General features: G+C 60.5%; 2 protein-coding genes across 7 annotated transcripts in view; one reads left to right on the top strand and one right to left on the bottom strand.

Moving 5' to 3' along the window:
• Positions 1 to 3,367: 3,367 nt before the first annotated feature.
• On the bottom strand, positions 3,368 to 11,484 carry ZNF467 (zinc finger protein 467). Of its 6 annotated transcripts, none has more exons than XM_082693552.1 (5): positions 10,959 to 11,484; positions 8,794 to 8,869; positions 8,154 to 8,270; positions 7,282 to 7,395; positions 3,368 to 5,254 (listed from the first exon to the last, which is right to left on the bottom strand). In XM_082693552.1, exons 2-5 carry the CDS (start codon positions 8,825 to 8,827, stop codon positions 3,756 to 3,758), a joined length of 1,764 nt encoding a protein of 587 aa, XP_082549678.1. In that variant the 5' UTR covers positions 8,828 to 8,869; positions 10,959 to 11,484; the 3' UTR covers positions 3,368 to 3,755. The 6 variants fall into 6 exon arrangements, with proteins under 6 accessions (XP_082549678.1, XP_082549677.1, XP_082549676.1 ...); XM_082693551.1 differs by having other exon boundaries at positions 10,872 to 11,478; XM_082693550.1 differs by lacking the exon at positions 10,959 to 11,484 and adding an exon at positions 10,379 to 10,401.
• A 1,018-nt stretch (positions 11,485 to 12,502) lies between these two features.
• The window catches only part of LOC309845472 (SCO-spondin-like), a 53,277-nt gene continuing 43,067 nt past the window's right edge, over positions 12,503 to 22,712 (top strand). The window contains exons 1-17 of the mRNA XM_082693505.1: positions 12,503 to 14,355; positions 14,577 to 14,735; positions 15,361 to 15,443; positions 15,556 to 15,735; positions 15,994 to 16,238; positions 16,328 to 16,427; positions 17,587 to 17,745; positions 17,836 to 17,915; positions 18,406 to 18,543; positions 18,750 to 18,921; positions 19,140 to 19,380; positions 19,678 to 19,822; positions 20,496 to 20,610; positions 20,695 to 20,870; positions 20,954 to 21,181; positions 21,388 to 21,553; positions 21,742 to 21,976. Coding sequence (XP_082549631.1) covers positions 14,306 to 14,355; positions 14,577 to 14,735; positions 15,361 to 15,443; positions 15,556 to 15,735; positions 15,994 to 16,238; positions 16,328 to 16,427; positions 17,587 to 17,745; positions 17,836 to 17,915; positions 18,406 to 18,543; positions 18,750 to 18,921; positions 19,140 to 19,380; positions 19,678 to 19,822; positions 20,496 to 20,610; positions 20,695 to 20,870; positions 20,954 to 21,181; positions 21,388 to 21,553; positions 21,742 to 21,976 — 2,672 coding nt within the window. The 5' untranslated portion in view covers positions 12,503 to 14,305. The remainder of the gene's footprint in view (positions 14,356 to 14,576; positions 14,736 to 15,360; positions 15,444 to 15,555; positions 15,736 to 15,993; positions 16,239 to 16,327; positions 16,428 to 17,586; positions 17,746 to 17,835; positions 17,916 to 18,405; positions 18,544 to 18,749; positions 18,922 to 19,139; positions 19,381 to 19,677; positions 19,823 to 20,495; positions 20,611 to 20,694; positions 20,871 to 20,953; positions 21,182 to 21,387; positions 21,554 to 21,741; positions 21,977 to 22,712) is intronic.

Genomic DNA, 22,712 nt, shown 5'->3' with positions numbered 1-22,712 from the left:
GTGCTGCGATGTGTTTCTGAGGTAAAAAGTTTGCTGCTTTCCCAGGATGGTCATACCTGGGCTGGCTCCCTCCGGGGACGGCGTAGGGGGCGTATATTGTCACTGAGACTGTCACTGTTCCACTCTGCACTCCTCCCTGGGAGCCGCCCTCAGGAGCTCGGGTTCTCCCTGCAGACTCATTTATGTTCTCAGCCTCGTCTCCTGTTTTGATGACCACCAGACTCGACACTAAATGCCTCGACTGTTTGCCACCAAACTCAAAGGATTCAAAGATACACCTTGCCAAGGAGATTCAAGAGCATGGGAAGTCCTATAAATGTCTGGGACGTGGAAGGTCTCCCCAGATATGTTGCAGGGTCTAAAGCTTTTCTTTTTTTTCTTTTTTTTCAGCAGAGAGAGAGAGACAGAGAGCAGGAGCAGAGGGGGGGAGGGAGGGGCAGAGGGAGCGGGAGTGAAAGAATCTTGTGTTTTTTTTAAAGGATTTATTTATTTACTTGAGAAAGAGAGAGAACATGCGGGCTTGCATGAGCAGGGGGAGGGGCAGAAGGAGAGGGAGAGGGAGAATCACAAGCAGACCCCCTGCTGAGTGCAGAGGAGGGGTCTGACCAGAGATCATGACCAGAGCCAAAACGAAGAGTCGGATGCTCAGCAAACTGAGTCACCCAGGCGCCCCGGGAGCGAAGGAATCTTAAGCAGCCTCCATGCCCAGCATGAAGCCCAACTGGGGCGGGGAGTGGGGGGGGCTTGATCTCAGGACCTGAGATCATGACCTGAGCTGGTATCAAGAGTCAGATACTTGAACCGACTGAGCCGCCCAGGCGCCCCTAAAAGTTGTTCTTACACAAGAATTCTAGAATGTTTAGAGAAATATAAACATCGGTATGACCATCCTAAACGTCGCTTGCATGTGTTTGATTTTCAAAGTCTGTGAGATGACTTTTGTTTCTCGGGAATCACAGGTTCAGTGCCGGGGAGGCCTGGGAGGCAACTCCAGAGAGCACGGCCGATGGGCGGGCAGGGGACCCAGCACACTGTGCCTCCTCTCCTACGTCTGAAGAGGCCAAATTTCGCTCAGCACCAGCTGCTAGCTTTTTCCAGCTTCTCCTCGGAGAAGCTGGAAATCCAGATTTTCAAGTGAAATTTCCAAGTATTTCAAATGCTGCTGGGGCCAAACTCAGTGGCTCCTACTTACAGCCTCAAGGCCACAGTCCCCTGGAATCCCCCCACTCATTCTTGGCCACAGAAGCCAAACTCCCTGCATTCAGACCCACACGTCCTCCTTCCTCTGCGTCAAGGTCAAAGAGACCTCCTAAGCCACCTCAGTCGTCCGCAGGCACCTTGGTCTAATTTTCTTCTCCCTTCTGGGGGACTGTGCCTTTGAGATTCATCGTTGCAACCTGAAATCTGTCCCCACGGCCCCGGAAGCAGTTCACGGCAAGGCTGCCAAGAATCTCCTTGCTGCAGAATCCAGAGGATTGGGAAGTTCTTCTTGTGTGGTCTCTGGACACCCTTCAGCGGCGGACTTCCTCCTCTGTCCGGAAACACAGCCTTTCCTCGGCCCCGCCGGGCGCCTTGGGGCTTCCCTTTCCACTCTCTGGCACCACACGCCCCATCTTTCTGGGCTTCTCTGCACGCGGTCCCCTGAACGGGACCGTCCCGAGGGTTCTATCCAGGGCCCTCTTGGCTCACTCTACACGTGCTTCTCGCCAATTATCCACTGCCCCACTGCTTGACAAACATGTTGATGGGCCTCGGACCTCTCTCCAGCGCAGACCCCCTCCAGAGCTGTGCACCCACGTGGCCTGCTTCCTGCTGGTTCCAACCCCTTGGCAGATGCAAATCTGTGCCCCCAGGGCAAGACAGCTCCCCCTCCTCTGTTCCCGAGGTCAGCAGAATGCTGGTAGTCAGTCGTCAAGCAGAAACCAGGCTGACATCGCCACCCTCCCTCTCCGTCTCCGCATTGGGCCACTCATCCGGAGTCTGGCGTCTCTTAGCCAGTCGTCTTTCTTAAAATGCATCTGTGTCTACATCAGCCTAGTGCCGCCCTGCCCAAACCCTTCCATGGCTTCCTGCCGCCCCTGGATAAAGTCTGAGCTCCCTGATCTGTGCTGAAGGCTTTTCTAGTCGGCCCCTCCTAGTCTTCAGGCTCCTGGCCCTCCCATTCAGGACTCCCTCCCCGAGCCTCTCTGGGCTGGACTTTGACCCCTGCATGTACCATCTTTCCCACCCCCCACCCCTTCACCTGGCTCCTTGTGTTCATTCTCCAGGCTTCACAGTAGAGATGTCTTCATGCTGGGGGCGCCTGGTGGCTCAGTCGTGAAGTGTTTGCCTTCGACTCAGGTCATGATCCCAGCAGGAAGCCTGCTTCTCCCTTTCCCACTCCCCCTGCTTGTGTTCCCTCTCTCGCTGTGTCTCTTTCTATCAAATAAATAAATAAAATCTTTAGGAAGAAAAAAAAGATGTCTTCATGCTGCAAACCTCCCTTGACTTTCCCTAGATTTGGGATGCCCTCATCACATCCCTGCCCCCCAAAGCCTTCTGGGCTTGCCCGAGGATTTCTGATATTTCCTGCAAGTATGTCTATCTCGCTTACTATTCTTTCCCAGTGCCCCAGTGTAGTGCCTGGCAGGCAGGAGGCACCCCAATATCTCTTGGCGAGAGTTATTTTTGGTGATGGTAATGCTAGAATTGGAAATGGCCTCGGCCCTTATCAACCAACAATCTATGGTCATTAGAAAGCAGAGTTGCAAGAAAATGGATTCTCTGCTCCATGTCCCGTGAGAGGCCCAGGAGTGGTCAGACCGGGGCCTTCTCCGAGTCCGGCATGTTCTCCATCATCCTCCCCTCCATCTCTAGCCAGCCAGCTGGGCACACGCGGCTACGGAGACGTCTCGATCAAGCATCTCCCTTAAAGACCGAACCTAGGGGAGATGGTGCTGGGAAAGCAACATTCATCTGATGCTCATGTCCTTCACGCTGCCAGGCAGGGTGGCGGGTGGGGCTGCTGTTCTGAGATGCCCTGGGGACAGTTTCAGAGCCCACGGCCATCTCCATGGCAATGGCCACAGGGCACCCTGCCCCTCTCTGCGTTCCCTGCCGTGGTAGCCTCGGCACCTGCCATGAGACACGCATGTTCATGTTTCTTCCATCAAGCGTCTGAGCTAAAAGCAGGGAGCAGGATAGTGGCTTCTCGGTGAGCTCTATTTTATTTTCATTTCCCAGAGCCCATTAGCAGCGCCTGGCTAAATTTAGCCCACCCCAGGGGTAGGAAGGGGGGGTCCTCTGGGGGAGGACTGAGAGGGGCAGTGGATGAGAAGAGTCAGGGATTCCCGGCCTCCCGCGGTGCTCATTTAACAGCCCCAGAACCTTCAGATTTTGGTTTTAATGACACTGGAAGTACACACATTCTCATTCTTTTCACTCCCCCTGGAGAGGCTCCTGACCCAGCCGGTCCTCGGCAGGCTGGGGTCTAAGAAAACAAACGTCTGCTTTCTGATGGGGTATCTTGGTGGGATTCTTTCCAGGACTCACGCCTGAATTGTCCCCAGCAAGGGCTCACTCTTAACATTGTCTTTGTCACAGAATGCCAAAGCTGGTCATCCTGCCCGGACTTCTTCCTCTCCAGCAAGATAAAGAGGGCAGAGAACAGCCATCGGGGCCCAGGCCGTCGTGCTTACCGCCCAGAAGATGTCGGGCATGGGTCTCTCCAACCAGCGAGCTCCTGCAGAGAGGAAGGCCCCTAGAGAGAACTCGGCTCAGAAGAAGAGAGGGGGCGCCGCTGCCTCTGCCGCAGTGGGCCAGGCAGGGGCCGAGAGGTCGGCGTCGGCGGCCGCGTGGGCGGCCTCGCCGTGGATGCGCTGGTGCCGCACCAGGTGGGTTTTGCGGCTGAAGCTCTTGCCGCACTGCGGGCAGGAGAAGGGGCGGGAGCCAGTGTGGATGGCCTGGTGGCGCACCAGGTTGGTTTTGGAGCTGAAGCTGCGGGCGCAGACGGCGCAGGCGTGGGGCCGGCTGCCTGTGTGCACCGCCTGGTGGCGGCCCAGGTGCGACTTGCGGCTGAAGCGGCGGCCGCACTGCGCGCAGGCGAAAGGCCTGGCGCCGCTGTGGGCTCTGGAGTGCGCGACCAGATTGGGCCTCGAGCCGAAGCGGCGGCCGCACTGCGCGCAGGCGAAGGGCCGCTCGCCCGGGTGCACCCGCCGCTGCCGCGCCGGCTGCTGCCCGTGGGCCAAGCCGCGCCCGCAGTCCGCGCAGGAGGACCGCTCGCTGGCGGGAGCGCCCTGGGTCGCCGGCGTGTCACCGGGCGCGCAGGCCAAGGGCTCGGCGGCGGCGGCGTCCACGGTAGCGCCCAGCGCGCACTCGTCGCACCCAAAGGGGCGCCCCTCGCCGCGATGCAGGCGCTGGTGCGTGGCGAGGTTCTTCTTCCAGCCAAAGCTGAGGCCGCAGTCGGAGCAGGAGAAAGGCTTGGGTCCGGGAGGGGACGGGGTCGGGGACGGGGCTGGGGAACCCGGCGAGGCTGGCGCGTCGGGAGAGGAGGGGGCGCGGCCGGCCGCCTCGTGCACCCTTTGGTGCCGCACCAAGTGCTGCTTGTGCGTGAAGCTGCGGGAGCACCGGGCGCACTGGTAGGGCCTCTCGCCCGTATGGATGCGCTGGTGGCGGATCAGGTGTGTCTTTTTGCGAAAGCGCTTCTCGCACTCGGTGCAGGGGAAGGGCCGCTCGCCCGTGTGCGTCTTCTGGTGCGAGCCCAGGTGGATCTTCTGGCTGAAGCGCTTGCCGCACTCGGCGCACGGGTAGGGCCGCTCGCCCGTGTGCGTGCGCAGGTGGCGGGTCAGGTGCGCCTTCTTGCTGAAGCGCTTGTCGCACTCGGAGCAGGGGAAGGGCCGCTCGCCCAGGTGGCTGCGCAGGTGCAGCAGCATGTGTGCGCGCTGCGCGAAGCTGCGGCCGCAGTCCGGGCAGGCGCACGGGCCCTCGCCGCGGTGCAGCCTCTGGTGCAGCCGCAGAGTCAGCTGGTCCCGGAACCGCCGCTCGCACTCCCCGCAGCCGTAGGGCTTCTCCGAGGTCGGGGTCCACCCGGCCAGCGCGAGTCCTTCCAGGGCCCCTGGGGGCCCAGGCTCCAGCTTGTACGCAGCGGCCAGAGGCCCCAGGTCCGGCGCGGGAAAGGGGCCGGGGAGTAACGCTAGATGCTGCGGCCACTCGACCTCCTCTTCCGCCTCCTGATCCTCCTCCTCCACCTTCACCTTCCGTATCATCCACTCATCCCCTGGAAAGTCAAAACCAGACGAGCCAATGAAGCCCAATTTTTATTCCTGCCCATAGGAGCCTGGTTCTACTGGTTGTTTCCAGAGAGTGTCCCCGCCTATCCTCCCCCTCCTCCTCGGCTCCTTGCAGCCCAGGAAGCTGGTGAGCGCCCTCAGCTCCTCCTGGGGGCTGTCTCCTAGGCTTCTGCAGGGCTGGGGAGCGTTTTCCCTGCCTGTACTTTTGTGGACCCTGAATATAAAGGTTGCTCCAAGTTCAGGCCTCAGGCTTCCCTCCAGGTTCACCTGCTCACAGTGGCTGCCCCAGATCTTCCAGCCCTTTCTGGAACTGCAGTCTCCCATCAGCTGAGCAGCTGGAACTCCCTTCTAGTTGCCTCTCCAAGGTTCCCCCTACTCCTAACTCCCTCCCTTCATTCTGGCCTCTGGAACCAGGCAGGAAATCCCAGTTTAGGAAGAAGAGGATGGAGTTTGCAGGAAGTGGGGAACCAGTAAACAATGCCAATGTTCGGAGACTCAGGGTGCACCCTCTGGGGGAGCAGGTTTGAGGTCGGTCCCACTGGAGCTTTGTCCCTCCAGAGCCCTGCAATGGTCCAGCCAAGATGAAATAGCTCAGGGCCCAGACTGGGAGTGTCCACTTGGGTTCTCCTCTGCCACTAGCCAGTAGTGTGACCTGTTAACTTACCTCTGTGAGCACTCCAAGCTCACTGCATTTGTTGGCTTAGGTATAAGGGTTGTGTTAGTTCATGGTTCCTAATCTCCTGGCGACTTTTACCCAAATGCATCTCTGGGAGCAGGATGCCTGATCTGTTCCCTTTCTCTAAAGCTCCCACTGTTGTGTTTAAGAACCACTGAACCAGAGGATCTGAGTTCCTGTCCTAGGCATAAATGCTCCTCTGTAGCCAAGCTGGTCTGCTCAAACCCCGGCCACACGGCAAATTTTCTGTATTAAAGTCTCTTCTCAGCCTAGAATGTTTTCCCATCCTCTGCCCCACCATCAGCGCTCATGTCTACACCTCCCTCAAAATGCAGCAAGGGTCGCCAAAATCTTTGAAAAATCCAATGCATGAGCATCTCTTATCTACCTACAACACTCACTGGGAACACGGTTATACTTCCTTCCTGGCCTGATTGCTATTTGTTCTTTTAATTCCTTATTCTGGTTCATATTGTCATCTCAGCTAGATTTTAGCTTCTGAAAGGCAGACGTCTTGTGCTCCATTTCTGTATGTGTCTCATAAAAATGAGGACTGCCACCACTTATTGAGTGCCAACCGCCGATGATACACGGTCTATCTGCTGTCACAAAGCTTCACAGCAACCATGAAGTGCATCTTCTCTCTGCTTACAGGTGGGCAAACAAGCTCCTGCACATGAGGATCTATCTTAGGTCACTTGGCTGGGACATGGGGAGGCAGGAGTCAAACAGGGTCTGTGTCCGCCAGGGGCAATCTCATTCCCTTCTACCTAACACAGCCTGGACCGAGCAGGTTCTAAATAAACCCCTGGAATAAAGGACATCAGTCAGGTAGAAGGTGTCAAGTGTGGTGGGAGCTGGAGGGTGAAGCACAGTGAAGAGAGAAGTCAACCGTTCCGTCCCCCTGGGTGTGGGGGACATGGGTCCAGCACCACAGATTTGGGGCATCGGGGGACCACCGAGACCAGTGGAGATTTAGGGGGAAGGGAGCTTGTCTAGGGGGAAGGCAATGAAAAGGTAGGTCTTCATGGGAATGGCAATTCAAGTGGTCAGCAAGTACACACGAAGACAAGGGGAGGCAGAAGTTAAGACTTCTGGAGGATGTTGAGGTGAGGGTCAGTTTCTCTGGGTGACCGGCCTCTCTGAGTCCTGTCATCTGTGCTGTGGAGTTCCCTCTGGGGGCCGAGGCTTTACGGCAGAAAGGTGCCAGGGGGCAGATTCGTCCTAGGTTGGAAGGGCCTGGAGTGGCTGCCTCATTCTAATAGCAGCTGGGAGTTGACAAGGCCCCGGTCCCCTCTGCCTGGGCCCCCGGTGGCCTGGAGAGATGGAAAGACTCACCTGGGCAGGAGCCCATGGGCTCAGCCTTCTGCGGCGCACATGCCTGGCCTCCTCTGCCGGGGCCTTGAGCTTCTTCAGTGTGGGCGCCTTCCTCTGGTCTGGGGGCCTCGTGCCCTGGAAGAGAACAGGCTACCTCAAGGACTCCAAAGACATCACAGAAGGACAGAGGTCCCCACTGGGGCCATCAAGCAGGGGCTTTTGAAACCTCAGTCCCAGTCCCCCTGGCAGGACTGTGTCCCACATCATAGCTGCAGAGACTGAATTCCTTGCTGCCCCGGGGGCAGCCTCAGGTGCCTTCAAACCCGGGCAGCTGCAAGCAAAGGCTGTGAAGGCTGCAAGAGCCACAGCTGTGAGGAGCTTCTGGAATATGTGTAGGAGGTGGTGGAAGCAAGGCAAGGGCCCTGCCCGGAGGCTTGCAGGAGACTTCTACAAGGGGGCTGCAGACCTCCCAGATGCCAGATGGCAAATCAGTGGGTAAGACCAGAATGTCAAGAAGCCAGACACGGGCCTGTTTTCCTTGTCTTCTCCCTCTGGGAGCTACTCGGCCACCTTCCTCACCTCTTCCGAATCTTGCTCAAATCTTACCTTTCCAATGGGACCCGCTCTCACCCTCCTACTATTTAATCCTGCAGCCCGCCCCCCCCACCTCAGACCCTTCCCCATAGCACATATCCCCTGAGACAGTCTATAAGTACATTTTTATATTTGTTGGCTGACTTTCTGCCCTCCCTAAGATTAAGCTCCTGGAAGGCACTGAAGTATTCCAAATATGGAGAAGCCTACCGTGGCACTTAGTAGGTGCTCAACAAATACTTGAAGAAGGAAAGGTAGATGCCGCCCCGAGCCACTGCTCCTGGTCCCCACCTCCTTACCAGAGCATGTGCCCAGCACGCTGTCTTCCCTGGAAGGGGACATCCGCTCCTGGTTATTATGGGACCCTTCCCCAGGCTCACTTTGGGGGGCCATCTCCGGCTGTCCCACAGAGAATCCTGTTATAGGCAGAAGGATGGGGCCAAATAAAGCATCAGAGTATAGAACAGTGATCAAAGGAAGGGGCTCTTCCTCTTCACCGAAACAGCTAAGGGGCTTTTTCCAACTTGCTCAGGAAGGAAGGGTCTCTAAACAGCATGAGAGGGGAGAGCCAGGCTTCCCAGCAGCCTGGCCAGGTGTCCTTTGTGTCCTCAGTGCCCCTTCGCACTGAGTCAAGAGCAGGTGAAGGAAGAGAAAGTAGATTGAAATATCCGGGGATTCCAGACAGGAGTCCGGGAGTCCGCAGGTGCGCAGGGGCACCTACAATCTGCATGCGCGCTGTGCGCAACCGCCCGGCCGGACTTGAAAATAGACCCAATGGAACTGAGGTTGCCCTACAGGCTCCCTGGGGTCTATGGGGTCTCAGGGTGGCCATCTCTTGAGAACAGCCGGGCTGTCCGAATGGTAGGGAAGCAGCAGGCCTAGGGGGCCCCTGGATCCGGCCTCCCACCCACCCACGTTCCTTGAGTGTTGCGGGCTCACCCAGGGAGCTGAGGGCCTCAAAAGTCTCTCTCATGGCAACCCAGGGTAGCTCCTCCTGGGAATCAGGCCACACACCCTGAGGAGAAAACACATCCTTGTTCACATTCTTCTCCGGACAGCTGCCACCTGGGCCTTGGCTCTGCCCAACTTCTCCCCATCAGCGATCCCTAGGAGCTCCAAAGATGACGTCCCCAGGGACAGGTAAGGGCATGAGGGAAGATGGGTTTCAGAAAGCAAAGGGATCTTTGCAGGGCAAGGCCAAGGCGTTGAAGCCACTTCTGCAGGCTCTGGTCAGTTCCAGAAATCAGCAGCAACCCTTCCCTCACCTGGCGGGTCTCTGAACCGGGCTCAGCCCACCAGTGCTCCCCACCCCCCAGTGCCCTTGCCTGGGGACGTCAGGAATCAATCGATTCTCCTTCTGGGGGCGGGGAGAGGGTGGAGAGTGGAAGACCCCCGTGGGAGCCGGGAACTTCATCTCCTAGGCCCTCCAGCTGTCACTGCAGGAGCTGGCGAAATAGGAGCCAGCCCGGGGGTGGGGGGGGGGGCCCGGAGGTGAGTGCACTAATGGGCAACTGGTGGGGGAGGCCCTCCAAGGAGGGTCTTTGCTGAAGCAGGAAATGACTCCAGCTTCCTCTCCCCAAAACCCTACCTCAAAACCATCGCCCCTCCCCCTCAGGGCCTCCCCAGGCAGGGACACCCGGCCCTCGAGCCCCCTTCCCAGCTCCTCTTCCAGCGGGTTCCCTGCCCCTCCCCCATCCGACTCCCCTCCCCCCCATCTCTCTGGCAGCCTTCCCTCTGCCCCTCCCTTCTCCGGCTCCCTCTGCCTTCCGCCCTCTCTCCCTACCGAATCTGGCCGGCTCCCCAGCTCCGCCCCCTGCCCCGCCCCTCCGGCTCCGCCCCCAGCTCACAGCCGGGCCAGCCCCGCCCCGCCCCCTCGGGTTGGCCCTCCCCGGCCACCGCCCCCCTGACCCTCTCCTCTGGGCACACTCGGCGACTGGGTTCCCCTCCTCCTCCCCCGGCTCCGGGCCGCCTTCCCCTTCCCTCCCGGTTCTCCCCCATCCTCCTCCCCGCTGCACACCCTCTCCCTTCCTTCCCCCTCCTCTTTTCCTTCCTCCCTAACGCCGCCCTCCTCCTCCCGCTTTTCTCCCTCACCCCGCGTTCCCCTCCCCTCTCCCTCTCCTCCCCCACTCCGGTTTCCCTTCCTTCTCCTTTCCTCTCTTCACCTCAGTTCCCTCCCTCCTCCCCCCTCCCCAGTCCTCCTCCCCGCTCTCCCCACACCGTCCTCCTCCCTCCCTCCCCGCCTCCCTCCTGCAGCCCGCCTCCCCCTCCGCGGCCCCCGTCTCCCTTCCCCCTTTGCCTCCCCAGCAGGCTCTCGCTACCCGACCCTCCCGGTCCCCAGTCCCCAGCACCGCTCTTCCCCTCCCCCTTCCAGTCCGCTCCCGAGCTCTCTCCCTTGTCCCCAGGCTCCCCCAAGCCTGGGAGTCTGTGGCTTACGGCTGGCTCTGGACCTGCTCACGGAACTGCTCCTCCCCACCCCTGCCTCCCAACACACCTCCGCTTCCCTCCCCTCTATCTCAGTGGCTACCTTCCCCATTTCTGCTCCCCACGGACTTCTACCGCCCCCCAAGTTTTCCTCCCGACCAGACCCCTCCCCTCCCACCTCCCCGCCTCCCGCCCGTCCCCTGGAGCCTCTCCTCGCGGACCCGACTGCACAGCCCGGCCCCTCCCCGGCTCCCGGGCTCACCTGTCAGCGCCCTCCTCTCCCGCCCCTCCCCATAGGCCTGATCCCCTGTTGCCCCCTTCCCCTGCGGCCCCCTCCCACACTCCCTCGCCCCTTTCCGGAGACTCCTCACTCCCTCCCCTCGGGAGCCTCCCAACCCTCTCCCACCGGACTCCCACCCGGGCCCCCCTCCCCAGCCGCCGCCCCTCCCTCCAGATCCCCGGTCCGCCTCTCCTCGACTGCCGGGACCACCCCCAAGCCAGGCCCTTTCCACCCCGCCCCTGCCCTTTCTCCCCCCCCCCCAACCCCACCCCACCCCCTCCAGCGCTCCCGGCGCCCCCACCCCCGGGGCTGTCACCTGCGCGGAGCGGGCAGTGACTGAGTGTCGGTGTAGACGGGGAAGCGGGCGGAGCCGCCTGCAGCTGGGCGCCTCCACCGCCTGTACCTGGCGGGCTGGCCGGTCGGGTCTCCCCGCTGCTGGCGGGACCCAGGCGCCCCGGCCTTCTGCCCCGGCGGGTTCTGCTCGCAATGGCGCCCGCTGCCTGTAGCTCGGGTGCCGACTGCCCGAAAGACTGACAGACTGACAGCCCCGAAACTTCGCGGGGAGGGGAGAGGAAAAGACGCGGAGGGAGCGGGAGCGGGGAAGCGGCGCCCGGCAGGGGGGAGGGGAGCGCGGAAGCCGGAGGGGAGCAGCCGGGCACCCCGTGGGGGAGGTAGGGGTAGGGGGGTGCCGGAGTGCGGTGGCAGGAAGGCGCACGGCGGGGACAGGCGTGCAGGTGATGGTGTGGAGGGACGGAGGCCCCGAGTAGGTGATGGAAAGTGGGAGCCTAGGAACGGGGGGGGGGGGGGGAAGAGGGGGAAGGGAAGGGAAGGGAGGAGTGTGGGGGGAGGGGTGGAGGAGGGAGAGGAGGCAGGGAGGAAGGGCACGCGGGCTGCGCGGGAGGGTGCTCGCAGGCGCCGAGGGAGGAGCCAGAGGAAAGGTGGAGCGCGAGGGGAGGGGGTGATGAGGAGTGGGGAGGGGAAGAGGAGGGGGCGTGCTCGGGGGAGGAGAGCCAGTCAGTGTCTGCGTCGCTGTCTTTGAATCGCGACCCCCCCCACCGGTGTATCTGTGCCGCGCTTAGCGGTGGGATCGAGTCTCCCGACTGTCGGTCGGTGGGGCTGGTCTGGGGAACTCCGACCCCGCCCCTGCTCTCCACCCGGATTCCACCCGGATTCGCTCAGACCCACAACCCCCGACCCCGATGCCGGAGGACCCGATGCGACACCCGTGGCGGGAGTCGGGTCCCTTGGGGCAGCGAGGGGTGGCCGGCCGAAGGAGACAGAGCTGGGCTTCAATGCGGGCCGAGAACGGGCCCTTTGAAGCAGAAGTTGGGGTGGGGGTTGTTTGAGCCGGGTCCCCAGGGAGAAGGCAGGACTGGAGAGGAGGCCCGTGGGGAGGGGGTGAGGCTGGAGACCTGCTGGGCCGAGACTCTGAGGCCGGGTCCTGAGGAGGGGGCTGCGGAGAGGGGGTGCTGGGCGGGGTGGGCCTGGTCCTCCTACTGGCCTGGGAACCTGTAGCTGTCAGGTGAGGAGGGATGCCCTCAGCCCTCAGATCCAGTTTCTGGGGGACTTGGTGTCCCCACCCCCGTTATGATGGTTTTCTTGGGTCTTGCCAGCCGGGCACCTGACTCCTTCAGAAAGCTCCCTGTGTCCTGTCCTTGTCCCGCTGAAATGTGGGCTGTCTATTCCAGGCCCCCCCTCCCATCTCTGGCCTCCAGCTTCCTCCTTCCTGCCCCCTTTAGGGGAAAGGGACATGGTGACTTGGGTTTCTCCCCAATGCAAGTGTTGTTACCTTATCACCTCTGGTTAGAATCTGGAGCTGAGACTGGGCCCTCCCTGGAGAAGCACCCCGCACAGCAGGGCACCATCAACTTTCCTACTGTTTAGGAGAAGGGTGGGGAGCAGGTGGTGCCTGGAAAAGCACGGGGGACCTCAGAATCAGCTGGGAAAGGCTCTTCAACCTCCTGGATGGGCTCCTTCAGCTAGTCAGCGCCCAGTCGTCTCATGGCGGTGGGAGTAGAATGTGTCTCTGTGCTTTCCATGAGCACTTGGGGGTGTGAGCATGTAAAGCAACAGGGGGAGAGTGTGTAGGGTCTGCGTGTGAGAGATTAGGAACAGCAACGTGCCCATGGCCCAGCCCTGGCCTTTTCTGATGACCCGTCCTGAGAGCTCCCTGAGGGACTCACCGCACCCTCTCTGGGCCACAGGGCCAAGGGTGGGGGCCAGGAGAAATGCCTAGTGTGGCTCTGGTTCCCAGCAGCTTCCTTGCCCGAGGTGGGGTAACTATGTGCGATGGTCAGCGGGACAGCAGATTTAGGGGATGGAGGTTTGTGGAATCTGAGGGTCAGGCCACGTTCCAGCCCGGGTGTCCTGGGAGTTGGTAACCAGGATTTACCTGGGCCACCTGCTGCCCCTACCGGATACTCAGATCATCCCATCGGACTGCTTTGCCCCCAGGGTTGGGGGGGCTGCCTTTCCAGGCCCCTCTGTCTCCTACCCCCCCATGCACACTCACACTTTCCACTCTTGCCTCTCCTCCCTGAGGCTTGCTCTGTTCCCCTGCCCAGGCTTCCTGGTTCTGGACCCTAGGAGACTCTCTCAAAAGGAAACCAGGATGGACCCAGCCATCCACACATAATCAGCCCCAGTGAGAGGTCAGACCACAGAGGAAAGGGCACAGGCTCCCCCACTGTCTCCACACAGTTCAGCCAGCCTAGAAACTCAACTCCTTCTACTCACTGGTCCTGGCTTCTCAAGTGCCTACAGGGAGAAGGGGCAGCAAAGGGAGCGGGGAGAGAGAATCATAGCCAGAATTTGGGGGCTAGAAGACCATATCAGTCACTTGGCACAATAACAGCCGTTTTGTGGGGTCATAGTTCCTTTTGAGAACTTAATAACAGTTATAGAACTATCCTCGGGAAGATGGGTACACACACAATTTCTTTCTTTCTTTTTAAGATTTATTTATTTGTGAGAGAGCTTGTGTGCGCAGGTGCAAGGTGCGAGGAGGGGCAGAGGGAGAGAGAATCTCAAGCAGACTCCACGATGAGTGCTGAGTGCAGGGCCCTAATCTAGGGCCTGATCCCATGACCCCGAGATCATGGCCTGAGCCCAAACCAAGAATCTGACACTTAACCAGCTGAGTCGGCCAGGGACACCAGCACACACACAATTTCAAAGGGGGGCCGCCAAGCCACCCCCCCAAGACACAAGCATTCCTGGGAAGCCCCTAAATTTTTTACTGACAAGGAAATTGAGGCTCAGAAAGAAAAGGTGGCTTGTCCAGAGTCCACCTGAATTTGTGGTACAGCCTAAGGGGGGTGGAATATCAGAGGCTCAGATATCGTCTGAGCTGGGTCCTGGGGCACATGCACTCCCCCAGTGAGCATTCAGACCCGTGCGCGTACACGCATACACACGCTTACACACACACACACACACACATACACAAAAGGGCAGGAAGGGGACTGCTGCCAGGGAGAGTGGTCCTTTGCGCGGATTGCACAATGTGAGGGCAGGTCCAATCTGGTTCCGAGCAGCTGGTGCCCCAGGGCGTGGGGCTGAGATAAAGCCTCCCCAGGCCCAGGGGCCTCGTTCTAGTTGTCTGGGCGGCCTTGGACACGTTGACGCCTGATTGCTGGAGACCGCCGTGTGGGGCGGGGAAGGCCAGCACTGGCCTTTCTGCTCACCTGCCACTGTCTTCCCCCGGCCCCAAGGCTCTCAGCCCCACAGAGAACCCGGGCGGGGAGCGCCATGCTTCTCCCTGCCCTCTTCTTTGGGACGGCCTGGGCACTGGCTAACGGGTAAGCAGCCCAGCTTGGGGTCCCGTTCACTAAGATCCTCTGCTCCGGCCTCACGAACAGGACCCTCTGCCACAGCCGGTGCTTCTGGCTCCCACCAGCCTCCTCTTCAGTTCACTAACCTTTCCCCGGGAGGGGCTTCATTGGGAGTGGGCTCCCAGGACAGGGCTTCTTGGCAATAGAGGGGCTGGTGGCAGCAGCTGTCCTTCCCCATCTGCGGGCAGCCGGTGGTGTGAACATACAGAAACCTTCCTGGTGGAGGAGGAAGTGACCCCCCGCCAGGAGGACCGGGTACCTTGCACCAGCCTCTACCATTACCAGCGCCTGGGCTGGCAGCTGGACCTGTCCTGGAGTGGACGTGCCGGGCTCTGTCCCATCTACAAGTGAGTGAGGGTTGGAGCCTGGGTTAGCTGCTGAGCAGGAGAGAGCAATGGGGCCAACATTCTGGGCGGAAGGGGACCCGGGTGGTGTCCTGGAGAAGCAGGCATTTGGGCAATAGGTGTGGCTGGGCTCAAGAAGAGTCAGGAGTGTAGGATTGAGGACAGGCAGCGCAGGGAGAGGTAGGATGCCTGTTCCCTGTGCCCCCCCCTCCAGTCTGCCTTCCCAACATCATTCTCACTTTGCACAAGGGGTAATTAAGACCTAGAAGGGATGGGGCGCTTGGGTGGCTCAGTCAGGGAAGCATCTGCCTTGGGATCGAGCCCTGTTTGGCATCGGACTCCCTGCTCAGCTGGAAGTCTGCTTCTCCATCTCCCTTTCCCCCTCTTCCCCTCCCCCTCCCCCCACTTGTACTCACTCTCTCTCGCTCAATCTCTCTGAAATAAAATCTTTACAAAATATATTTAAAAAAAAGAAAGAAAGAAAAAAAGGCTTGGAAGGGAAATTACACGAGAAAGTCACTCAGAGAAGAAATGACCAGATTGACTGTCCCGGGCCATCCTCAGGGACAGGCATGGGGCTGGGCTGGATACTAACATCTTCTCCCTGCCCCCGGTTCGGTGGACCCAGACCCCCAGAAACCCGGCTCGCTGCAAGGAACCGGACAGTGAGGACTTGCTGCCCAGGCTGGGGGGGCACCCGCTGCACCCTGGGTAAGCACCTGCTATTAGCCCAGATCTGTGGCTTCGGGGAGGCTGTGGGGGAGGGAAGCTGGGTCCAGGCTGACTGTCTGGGTCGCCCCATTCTCTCCCTCCCCCACCACAGCCCTTGCGGAAGCCACCCCTGGGGGCCACTGCTTTGCCACGCGGCAATGCCAGCTGCAGGCTGGCTCGGCTAACGCTTCTGCGGGCAGCCTGGAGGAGTGCTGTGCTTGGCCTTGGGGACACAGCTGGCGGGATGGCAGCTCCCAGGCCTGCCTCAGCTGCTCGAGCCGACACCTCCCAGGTCGGTCTGCAACGGCGGCCCTCACTTTCTCCCCCTGACCAGGCACTGCCCCATAGAATTCTTGAGCTCTGGGCCTTTTTGCAGGGCCCAGACCCATTCCCTTGCGCTCTCGGATGAGTCACCTCCCACCCCTCCCGCCTCCAGAGTGACCATTCCCTCTCCACCTCCCTCCTGCTCTGGGAAAGCCCCAAGTCCCCTGTTCTCCATCCTCCTGCCGTCACAGTCAGCCGCTCACCGCAGCTTGTGTGTCTCCTCCAGGCAGCGCTCCCTCTCCAGCCGTCCTGCTGCCCCTGGCGGGGGCCGTGGCCCAGTTCTGGAGCCAGCGCCAGCCGCCCTCGGCCACCTGCGCCACCTGGTCAGGCTTCCACTACCGCACCTTTGACGGACGCCACTACCACTTCCTGGGCCGCTGCACTTACCTGCTGGCGGGCGCTGCCGATGCCACCTGGGCGGTCCACCTCACACCCAGGGGGCATTGCCCCCAGCCTGGGCACTGTCAGCTGGTGAGGGAGGGGAGGACGCAGGAAGGGAGCTGGCCACAGGGAGGAGGTGAGCCACCGAACGCCTCTTCCACTCTGTGTCTCCTCCCAAGGCCCGAGTAATGATGGGACCTGAGGAGGTGCTGATCCAGGGCAGAAACGTCTCTGTGAACGGGAAGCTGGTACCTGACGGGGAGTCTCAGCTGCTCCACGGTACTGTAGGGAACAGCAGACTTCCCAGGGCCCCCTGTGTTCCTCGGGGACAGCCTGCCTATCTCCCGGGGCAGGGGACAACAAAAGGGGCAGCTGAGTGGGAGACGGTGGGCCCGCCCCCACCGCGACTGGGAGGTTTTGGGACAGGAGGGAGGGAGGGAGTCTGCTGAGGAGGCAGGTCATGGACCTAGTCTGCAAGGTGATTCCTGCAAGCCACACACCCCCCTTAGCCCCTCACAGCATGGCTTGGGGCAAGGCCCTCGGCTTAACCTCTCTGAGTGTCTGGATGCCTGGCATCTCCGTCTATAAAGCCTGGGATTCTCGATCCCAAGGTTAGGATTTTGAGCCCCACGTTGGGTGTGGAGATTATTTAAATAGAACATCATTGGGGCACCTGGGTGGCTCAGTGGGTAAAGCCTCTGCCTTCGGCTCAGGTCAAGATCTCAGGGTCTTGGGATTGAGCCCCGCATCGGGCTCTCTGCTCAGCAGGGAGCCTGTTTCCTGCCCCCTCTCTCTGCCAGCTTCTCTGCTTACTTGTGATCTCTCTGTCAAAAAAAAAAAAAAAAAAAAGAACATCTTTAAGGGGCGCCTGGGTGGCTCAGTTGGTTAAGCCTCTGACTCTTGATTTCAGCTCAGGTCATGATCTCAGGGTCTTGAAATGGAGCCCCCGTAGCAGGCTCTAAGCTCAGCCGGGGGTCTGCTTGGGATTCCCTCCCTCCTCCTCTGCCCCGCCCCCTGCTTGCATGCATAATCTCTCTCAAATAAATAAATCCTTTGATAAAATCTTAAAAACAAACCTCTATCCCAGCCTGCCTCTCAGTGTGCTGTGAGGAAGGTCATTTGTGCTGTTAGGTGGGACCTTTTCTCCTGGTCTTGGCTCTACCAATTGAGGCGGAGCTGGGGCTGTGTGTGTCGTCAAGGGAGCTTTGAAGTTTACTTATCGCTTGCAGTCACTTGCTCAAGAGAGCATCTGTAGTGTTCATGAACTTCTCAAAGAGGGCTCTGATGGGAAAACCAGTTGTTTCTCCTTTACAGAGTATGAAGTGCAGAATTCTGTAGAATTGTCAGATTCTCTCTCCTCTCCCTTACCTGGGCAGTCTGCGCCTGGGTGTGATGGTAGGAGGGGCACGGAGTGTGACTCCCGTCTTCCCCTGCCCAGGGCTGAGCCTGCAGTGGCAGGGGGACTGGCTGGTGTTGTCTGGGGGCCTGGGGGTCACCGTACGCCTGGACGGGTCCAGTTCCATCTCTGTTTCTGTGGACTCCGAGCTCCAGGGACAAACTCAAGGTCTCTGTGGAGTCTACAATGGCCAGCCTGAGGGTAAGTGGGCGTGACTCAGTTGCTGGTGTAGGAGGGAGGGAAAGAGTGGAGAGCCCAGACCGGGCACCTCTCTGGCTTGCCCTCCCCCAGATGACTTCCTGGAGCCTGGAGGGAGACTGGCTGTATTAGCTGCCACCTTCGGGAATTCCTGGAGGCTCCCTGATTCAGAGGTGAGTCAGGGAGCCTCAGGGAGCCCAGGCTCACTGCCTGGCTTCTGGTTGCCCCCCTGCCCATTCCTGGCTTCTCTGATACCTTTATGCCTCTGCTCTTTGTTTTCATCACTGGCCTTTTCCCTGGGACGGGGCCTGGCCTGCTCCAGATCCTTGGTGAGGGGCAGGCTCAGAGTCCCATGGGATTTAAGTGGTGAACCCACGAACCAGAGGACACACCCAGCAAACTGGCCACTGACCAGTTTTGGGTTAGCTGGCTAGTTATGAAACCTCCTGCCTGTGGGTTGATGTGACACCCCCCCCCCAGTTCCCCCAACCCCTACCAGAGCTGACAATCTAGTTGCCCCGTCCCCCAAATCCCAGGATGTCTGGGCTGGCAGCCATGACAATGGGGACTTTAGGCACCTACGAGGGTCGGGTCGTGGCTGCTTTCCTGGTGTCCTGGTTAATGTCTCTTATCCCCCATTGGCCTGAATTCCCGTGTCTCCAGCCTGGGTGTCTGGATTCAGCAGAGGTGGCCCAGGGCTGTGAGGGCCCCCTGAGCAGCTCGGAGGCAAGCATGCAGGCTGATGCCCAAGATGTGTGCTACCAGCTGCTGGACAGTCCCTTTAGGGAATGCCATGCCCAGGTACGGATGGGGGTATCAACCGCCGGAGGGGCGGGAAAGAGTGGGTTCTGGAGGGGTGCCGAACAGGGAATCGGGTCCTGTCACTGCTTTGTATGTATGATCTCAGAGGTCCCTTCTAGTGCTCACTGTGTTTGATTATAAGTCAGGGCATGACTGAAGCAAGAGCAGGGAGTGCTGGTGACTCAGGGGCTGTCCTTTCTCTGAAGGTCCCCCCTGCTGAGTACCACCAGGCCTGCCTCTTTGCCTACTGTTCTGGGGCCCCAGCAGGCAGTGGGCGAGAGGCCCGTCAGGAAGCCGTGTGCAGCACCTTGGCCAACTATGCCCAGGAGTGTGCCAAGCAGCACATCCACGTGGGCTGGAGGAAGCCAGGCTTCTGTGGTAGGGCTGGTCCCTGGCACACCTTGCAGAACCCCTGACCTCCCCACTCTGCAGAATCGGAACCAACCGATCGCAGCCCTGTGGCCCCTGCTTCTTGAGTGCTGGACCTCCTCCCAAGCACCCTCTCTGCGGGCTGCGGGCAAGGGGTGGAGGTCTGGCGGGGGTCTGGCGGGAGGAGGGGGAACCTCGGACCTTACTGCCCACTCGTGTGCCCACAGAGCGTCTGTGCCCGGGGGGCCAGCTCTACTCAGACTGCGTCTCAGCCTGCCCACCCAGCTGCTCAGCAGTGGGGGACAGAGGGGAGGGGTCCTGCCGGGAAGCGTGCGTGAGCGGCTGCGAGTGCCCGCCCGGCCTCTTCTGGGACGGCGCCCTCTGTGTGCCTGCTGCCCGCTGCCCCTGCTACCACCGGCGCCGGCGCTACGCCCCCGGGGACACCGTGCGCCAGCTGTGCAACCCGTGGTGGGTCCCCGGGCCTCGCTGGGTCTTGGGCTGGGATTGGAGGCCGCGTGGTCCCCTCGGAGCTATCTCCTCAACCGCCTCCCCTTCCGGGGGGGCCTCTCACATGGGACCTGTGACCTCTCCTGGCATAATTGATGGCCCTGCTTAAAGACCTAGCCAGTGATCTCCGCAGGCTGACCTCCAGGCCTTGCAGGGTTGGAGAGGCGTGGCTGGGGGAGGGAGGGCCACGGGGTTGGTTGCTGGCCGGGGGTCGTGGGCGCTGCATCTGAGCGCGCTCCCTGCCCGGTGTGCCCGCAGCGTGTGCCAGGACGGCCGCTGGCTCTGCGCGCAGGCGCCGTGCCCAGCCGAGTGCGCGGTGGGCGGGGACGGGCATTACCTCACCTTCGATGGGCGGAGCTTCTCCTTCCGCGGCAGCCCGGGTTGCAGCTCCAGCCTGGTGCAGGTGGGTAGGGAGTTAACGCCGGGAGGAGCCCTCGCTGGGGTGCTGTAGGGGAGAGGTGACTGTCGGGAAACCTCTAAATAAATCGATGAGACACACACAGCCATTCCGGGAAAAGCTGAGAGAGAACCGACCCGGGAGGCGGGATGGCTTGCCGCAGACCCGTAAACCTCCCCTTAGGTTCCGCGACGGCTCCTACCCTAGCCCATGGGCACAAGGCAAAACCCATCCTCACAGTCCTTTCTCACAGATGGCACAGCCTGGGCTTATCACAGGCTATTTCCTGCAAAACAACCCGAGGAGAAATATGGGTTCTCCTTCCTCCCCAGCCCTCTTCCAGCCAAGTTAGGTGACTTACCAAGTTCAGGTTCATGGATACAAACAGATGTGTACTTTACTGCAGATCTAGCGCATGCACACACAGAGACAGAGAGCAGAGCATCCATACCCACCGGGAGAGGGGAGGGGAAGGTATCTTGCACCAACACACACACACCTGCACATACTTGCACACACCTTGTAGATGCATGTAGAGATATTCAAAAGTGCCAGCGCTTGCCAGGGTTAAGCCCTACACCTGCCGTCGTTGGGTAGAGCAGGAGAAGATGCAGAACAGACACTGTTCTCTGGGTCTCAACCACCCCCACCCTACCACATTCCTCCCCATCTGCCCCAGGACCTGAAGGGGCAGCCGCTGATTGTGCTGGAGCACGGGGCTTGTGACGCTGGGAGCTGCCTCCACGCCATCTCTGTGTCCCTGGGAGACACGCACATCCAGCTCAGAGACTCAGGTAGCTCTCTCCTGGGATGTGCTCACCCCCAGTCCTCCTCAGCCCCGCCCTGCAGGAGCAGCCCCTCACAGACCCCTGTTCCAGGAGCTGTACTCGTTGATGGGCAGGACGTGGGCTTGCCGTGGAGCGGGCCCAAGGGCCTCAGTGTTTCCCGCGCCTCCTCCACCTTCCTACTGCTGCGCTGGCCTGGGGCCCAGGTCCTGTGGGGAGTGTCTGACCCTGCAGCCTACATCACTCTGGACCCCCGCCATGCCCGCCAGGTATGCTGCGGGGCCGGCGAGTGGCTGGACCAGGCCACAGTGGGCCCGGATGTGACTGTCCCATGCCCACTCCTCTGGCCCAGGTGCAGGGTCTGTGCGGCACTTTCACCTGGAACCAGCAGGATGACTTCCTGACACCTGCTGGCGATGTGGAGACCAGTACCGCAGCCTTCGCTAGCAAGTTCCAGGTGGCAGGGGAGGGAAGGTGCCCCTCAGAAGACAGCGCCCTACTTTTCCCCTGCAGCACCCACTCACAGCGCCGCGTTTTTGCAGAAGCAGCGTGTGCCGTCTTGCATGGCCCAACCTTCCAGGTAGCCAGACTCGGGGGAGGGGACTGTTCCCGCATGTAAGATGGGGTCAGCACCTGCTCTGCCCTCCTCTTGGGCTCTGGGGAGGGCCCAACTCCCTGCCGTGGCAAGGGGTACCAAGCACAGAAAGTTGGCCAAGGGCGCCGGAGGGGACAGGGGAATCTGTGGAGGAGGAGCCAACCCAGTTTTTCCCTCCGCTCCCCCCTCAGGAATGCCAAGGGCTGGTCGACAGGGAGCCGTTCCACCTGCGCTGCTTGGCGGCCGTGTGTGGCTGTGCTCCTGGCAAGGACTGCCTGTGCCCTGTGCTTGCTGCCTTTGCTCGTCGCTGTGCCCGGGAGGGTGCGCTGTCTCTCTGGAGGTCCCAGACACTGTGCCGTGAGTCTGCTCAGCCAGCCAGCCCCTTCCAGGAATAGCCCAGAGAGATCCCAAGGAAGCCCTCTGACCTGAGCACATTGCTGGCTTTGCCGCCTCTCAGAGGCCTGCGGGGTGTGAATTCCAGAAGGGTGGGCAGAGCAGTGGCAGTCATGCCCCTGACCTGCCTGTGTCTGTGTCTCTGCATCCAGCTGTCCCGTGTCCCACCGGCCAGGAGTACCAGGAGTGTGCCCCAGTGTGTGGTCAAAACTGTGGGGAGCCAGAAGACTGTGAGGAGCTGGGGAGCTGTGTGTCTGGTTGTAACTGCCCCCCAGGACTGCTCCGGGACCCCGAGGGCGAGTGTGTGCCCCCCAGCTTGTGCTCCTGCCAGCTTGGAACTCAGCGCTATGCACCTGGCAGTGTCACCACAAAGGACTGTAACCACTGGTGAGGGCGGTGGCCTTGGGGGAGGCAGAGGGCTGGGGGGTAAAGAGATGGAGCTTAGGGAAGAGGGCCAGGCTTGTAGCACTGCGGGTTAGGGCCTGGCATGCATACGGGGGGCGACGGAGCACTCCTAGCTTCGCCCTGGTTGTGGAGCACTTCAGGCCCAGAAAGCACTCCAGTATGTTCTCTTATTTAATTCTGATGAATTCTTACAATGACCTGATAAAGTAGGAAGGGGAAGAATCGTTCCCATTTTGCAGATGAGGAAACTGAGGCTCGCAAAGGCTACATGGCTTGCAGAATCACATAACGATGAAGGACTAGAACCCAGATCTCTAGATTCTGGTGTAGTGTGGTCCAGAGGCTCCTCCAAGGGTTAGGGAGAAGTAGAGGCCAGCTCTGGACCTGTGGACACAGAGCCAGTGGCCGGGGCTTTGTGGGTGAGGACGAGACTTCAGGGAATCCCTCTCCCACCTGGCGGGGGGTGGGGTTCTTCGAGAACCTCAGAGCCCAGAGAATGGCCCCACTGGAGCTGGGGTCACCATGACCATCCCAGGTATGGCTGGTGCTGGGAGCAGCCCTACTTCCTGTGCTTATAATTGGGCTGTGGGGGGGTGAGATGCTCAGATCTCCGGAGTCAGCATTAGGGGCTCCGACCCCCTGGGTTCCTGAGACTCTCCCAGGTCAGACCAGAGGTGCCTGAACCCTGCCTTGGGCCTGCTTCTTACCTGGCTCCTGT

This window comes from Mustela nivalis (genome assembly GCF_964662115.1).
Source record: "Mustela nivalis genome assembly, chromosome: 12".
NCBI lineage: Eukaryota > Metazoa > Chordata > Mammalia > Carnivora > Mustelidae > Mustela > Mustela nivalis.
The sequence above is the reverse complement of the archived record's forward strand: the minus strand, read 5'-3'. Positions and strand labels throughout refer to the sequence as shown.

Excerpts from the sequence above, each read along its gene's own strand:
- ZNF467 (XM_082693550.1), bottom strand. Across the intron at positions 8,271-8,793 it reads TGAGGCCCTCAGCTCCCTGG|GATTCTCTGTGGGACAGCCG; the intron begins GTGAGCCCGCAA and ends TGCCTATAACAG. Across the intron at positions 7,396-8,153 it reads CGTGCTGGGCACATGCTCTG|GGCACGAGGCCCCCAGACCA; the intron begins GTAAGGAGGTGG and ends GTTCTCTTCCAG.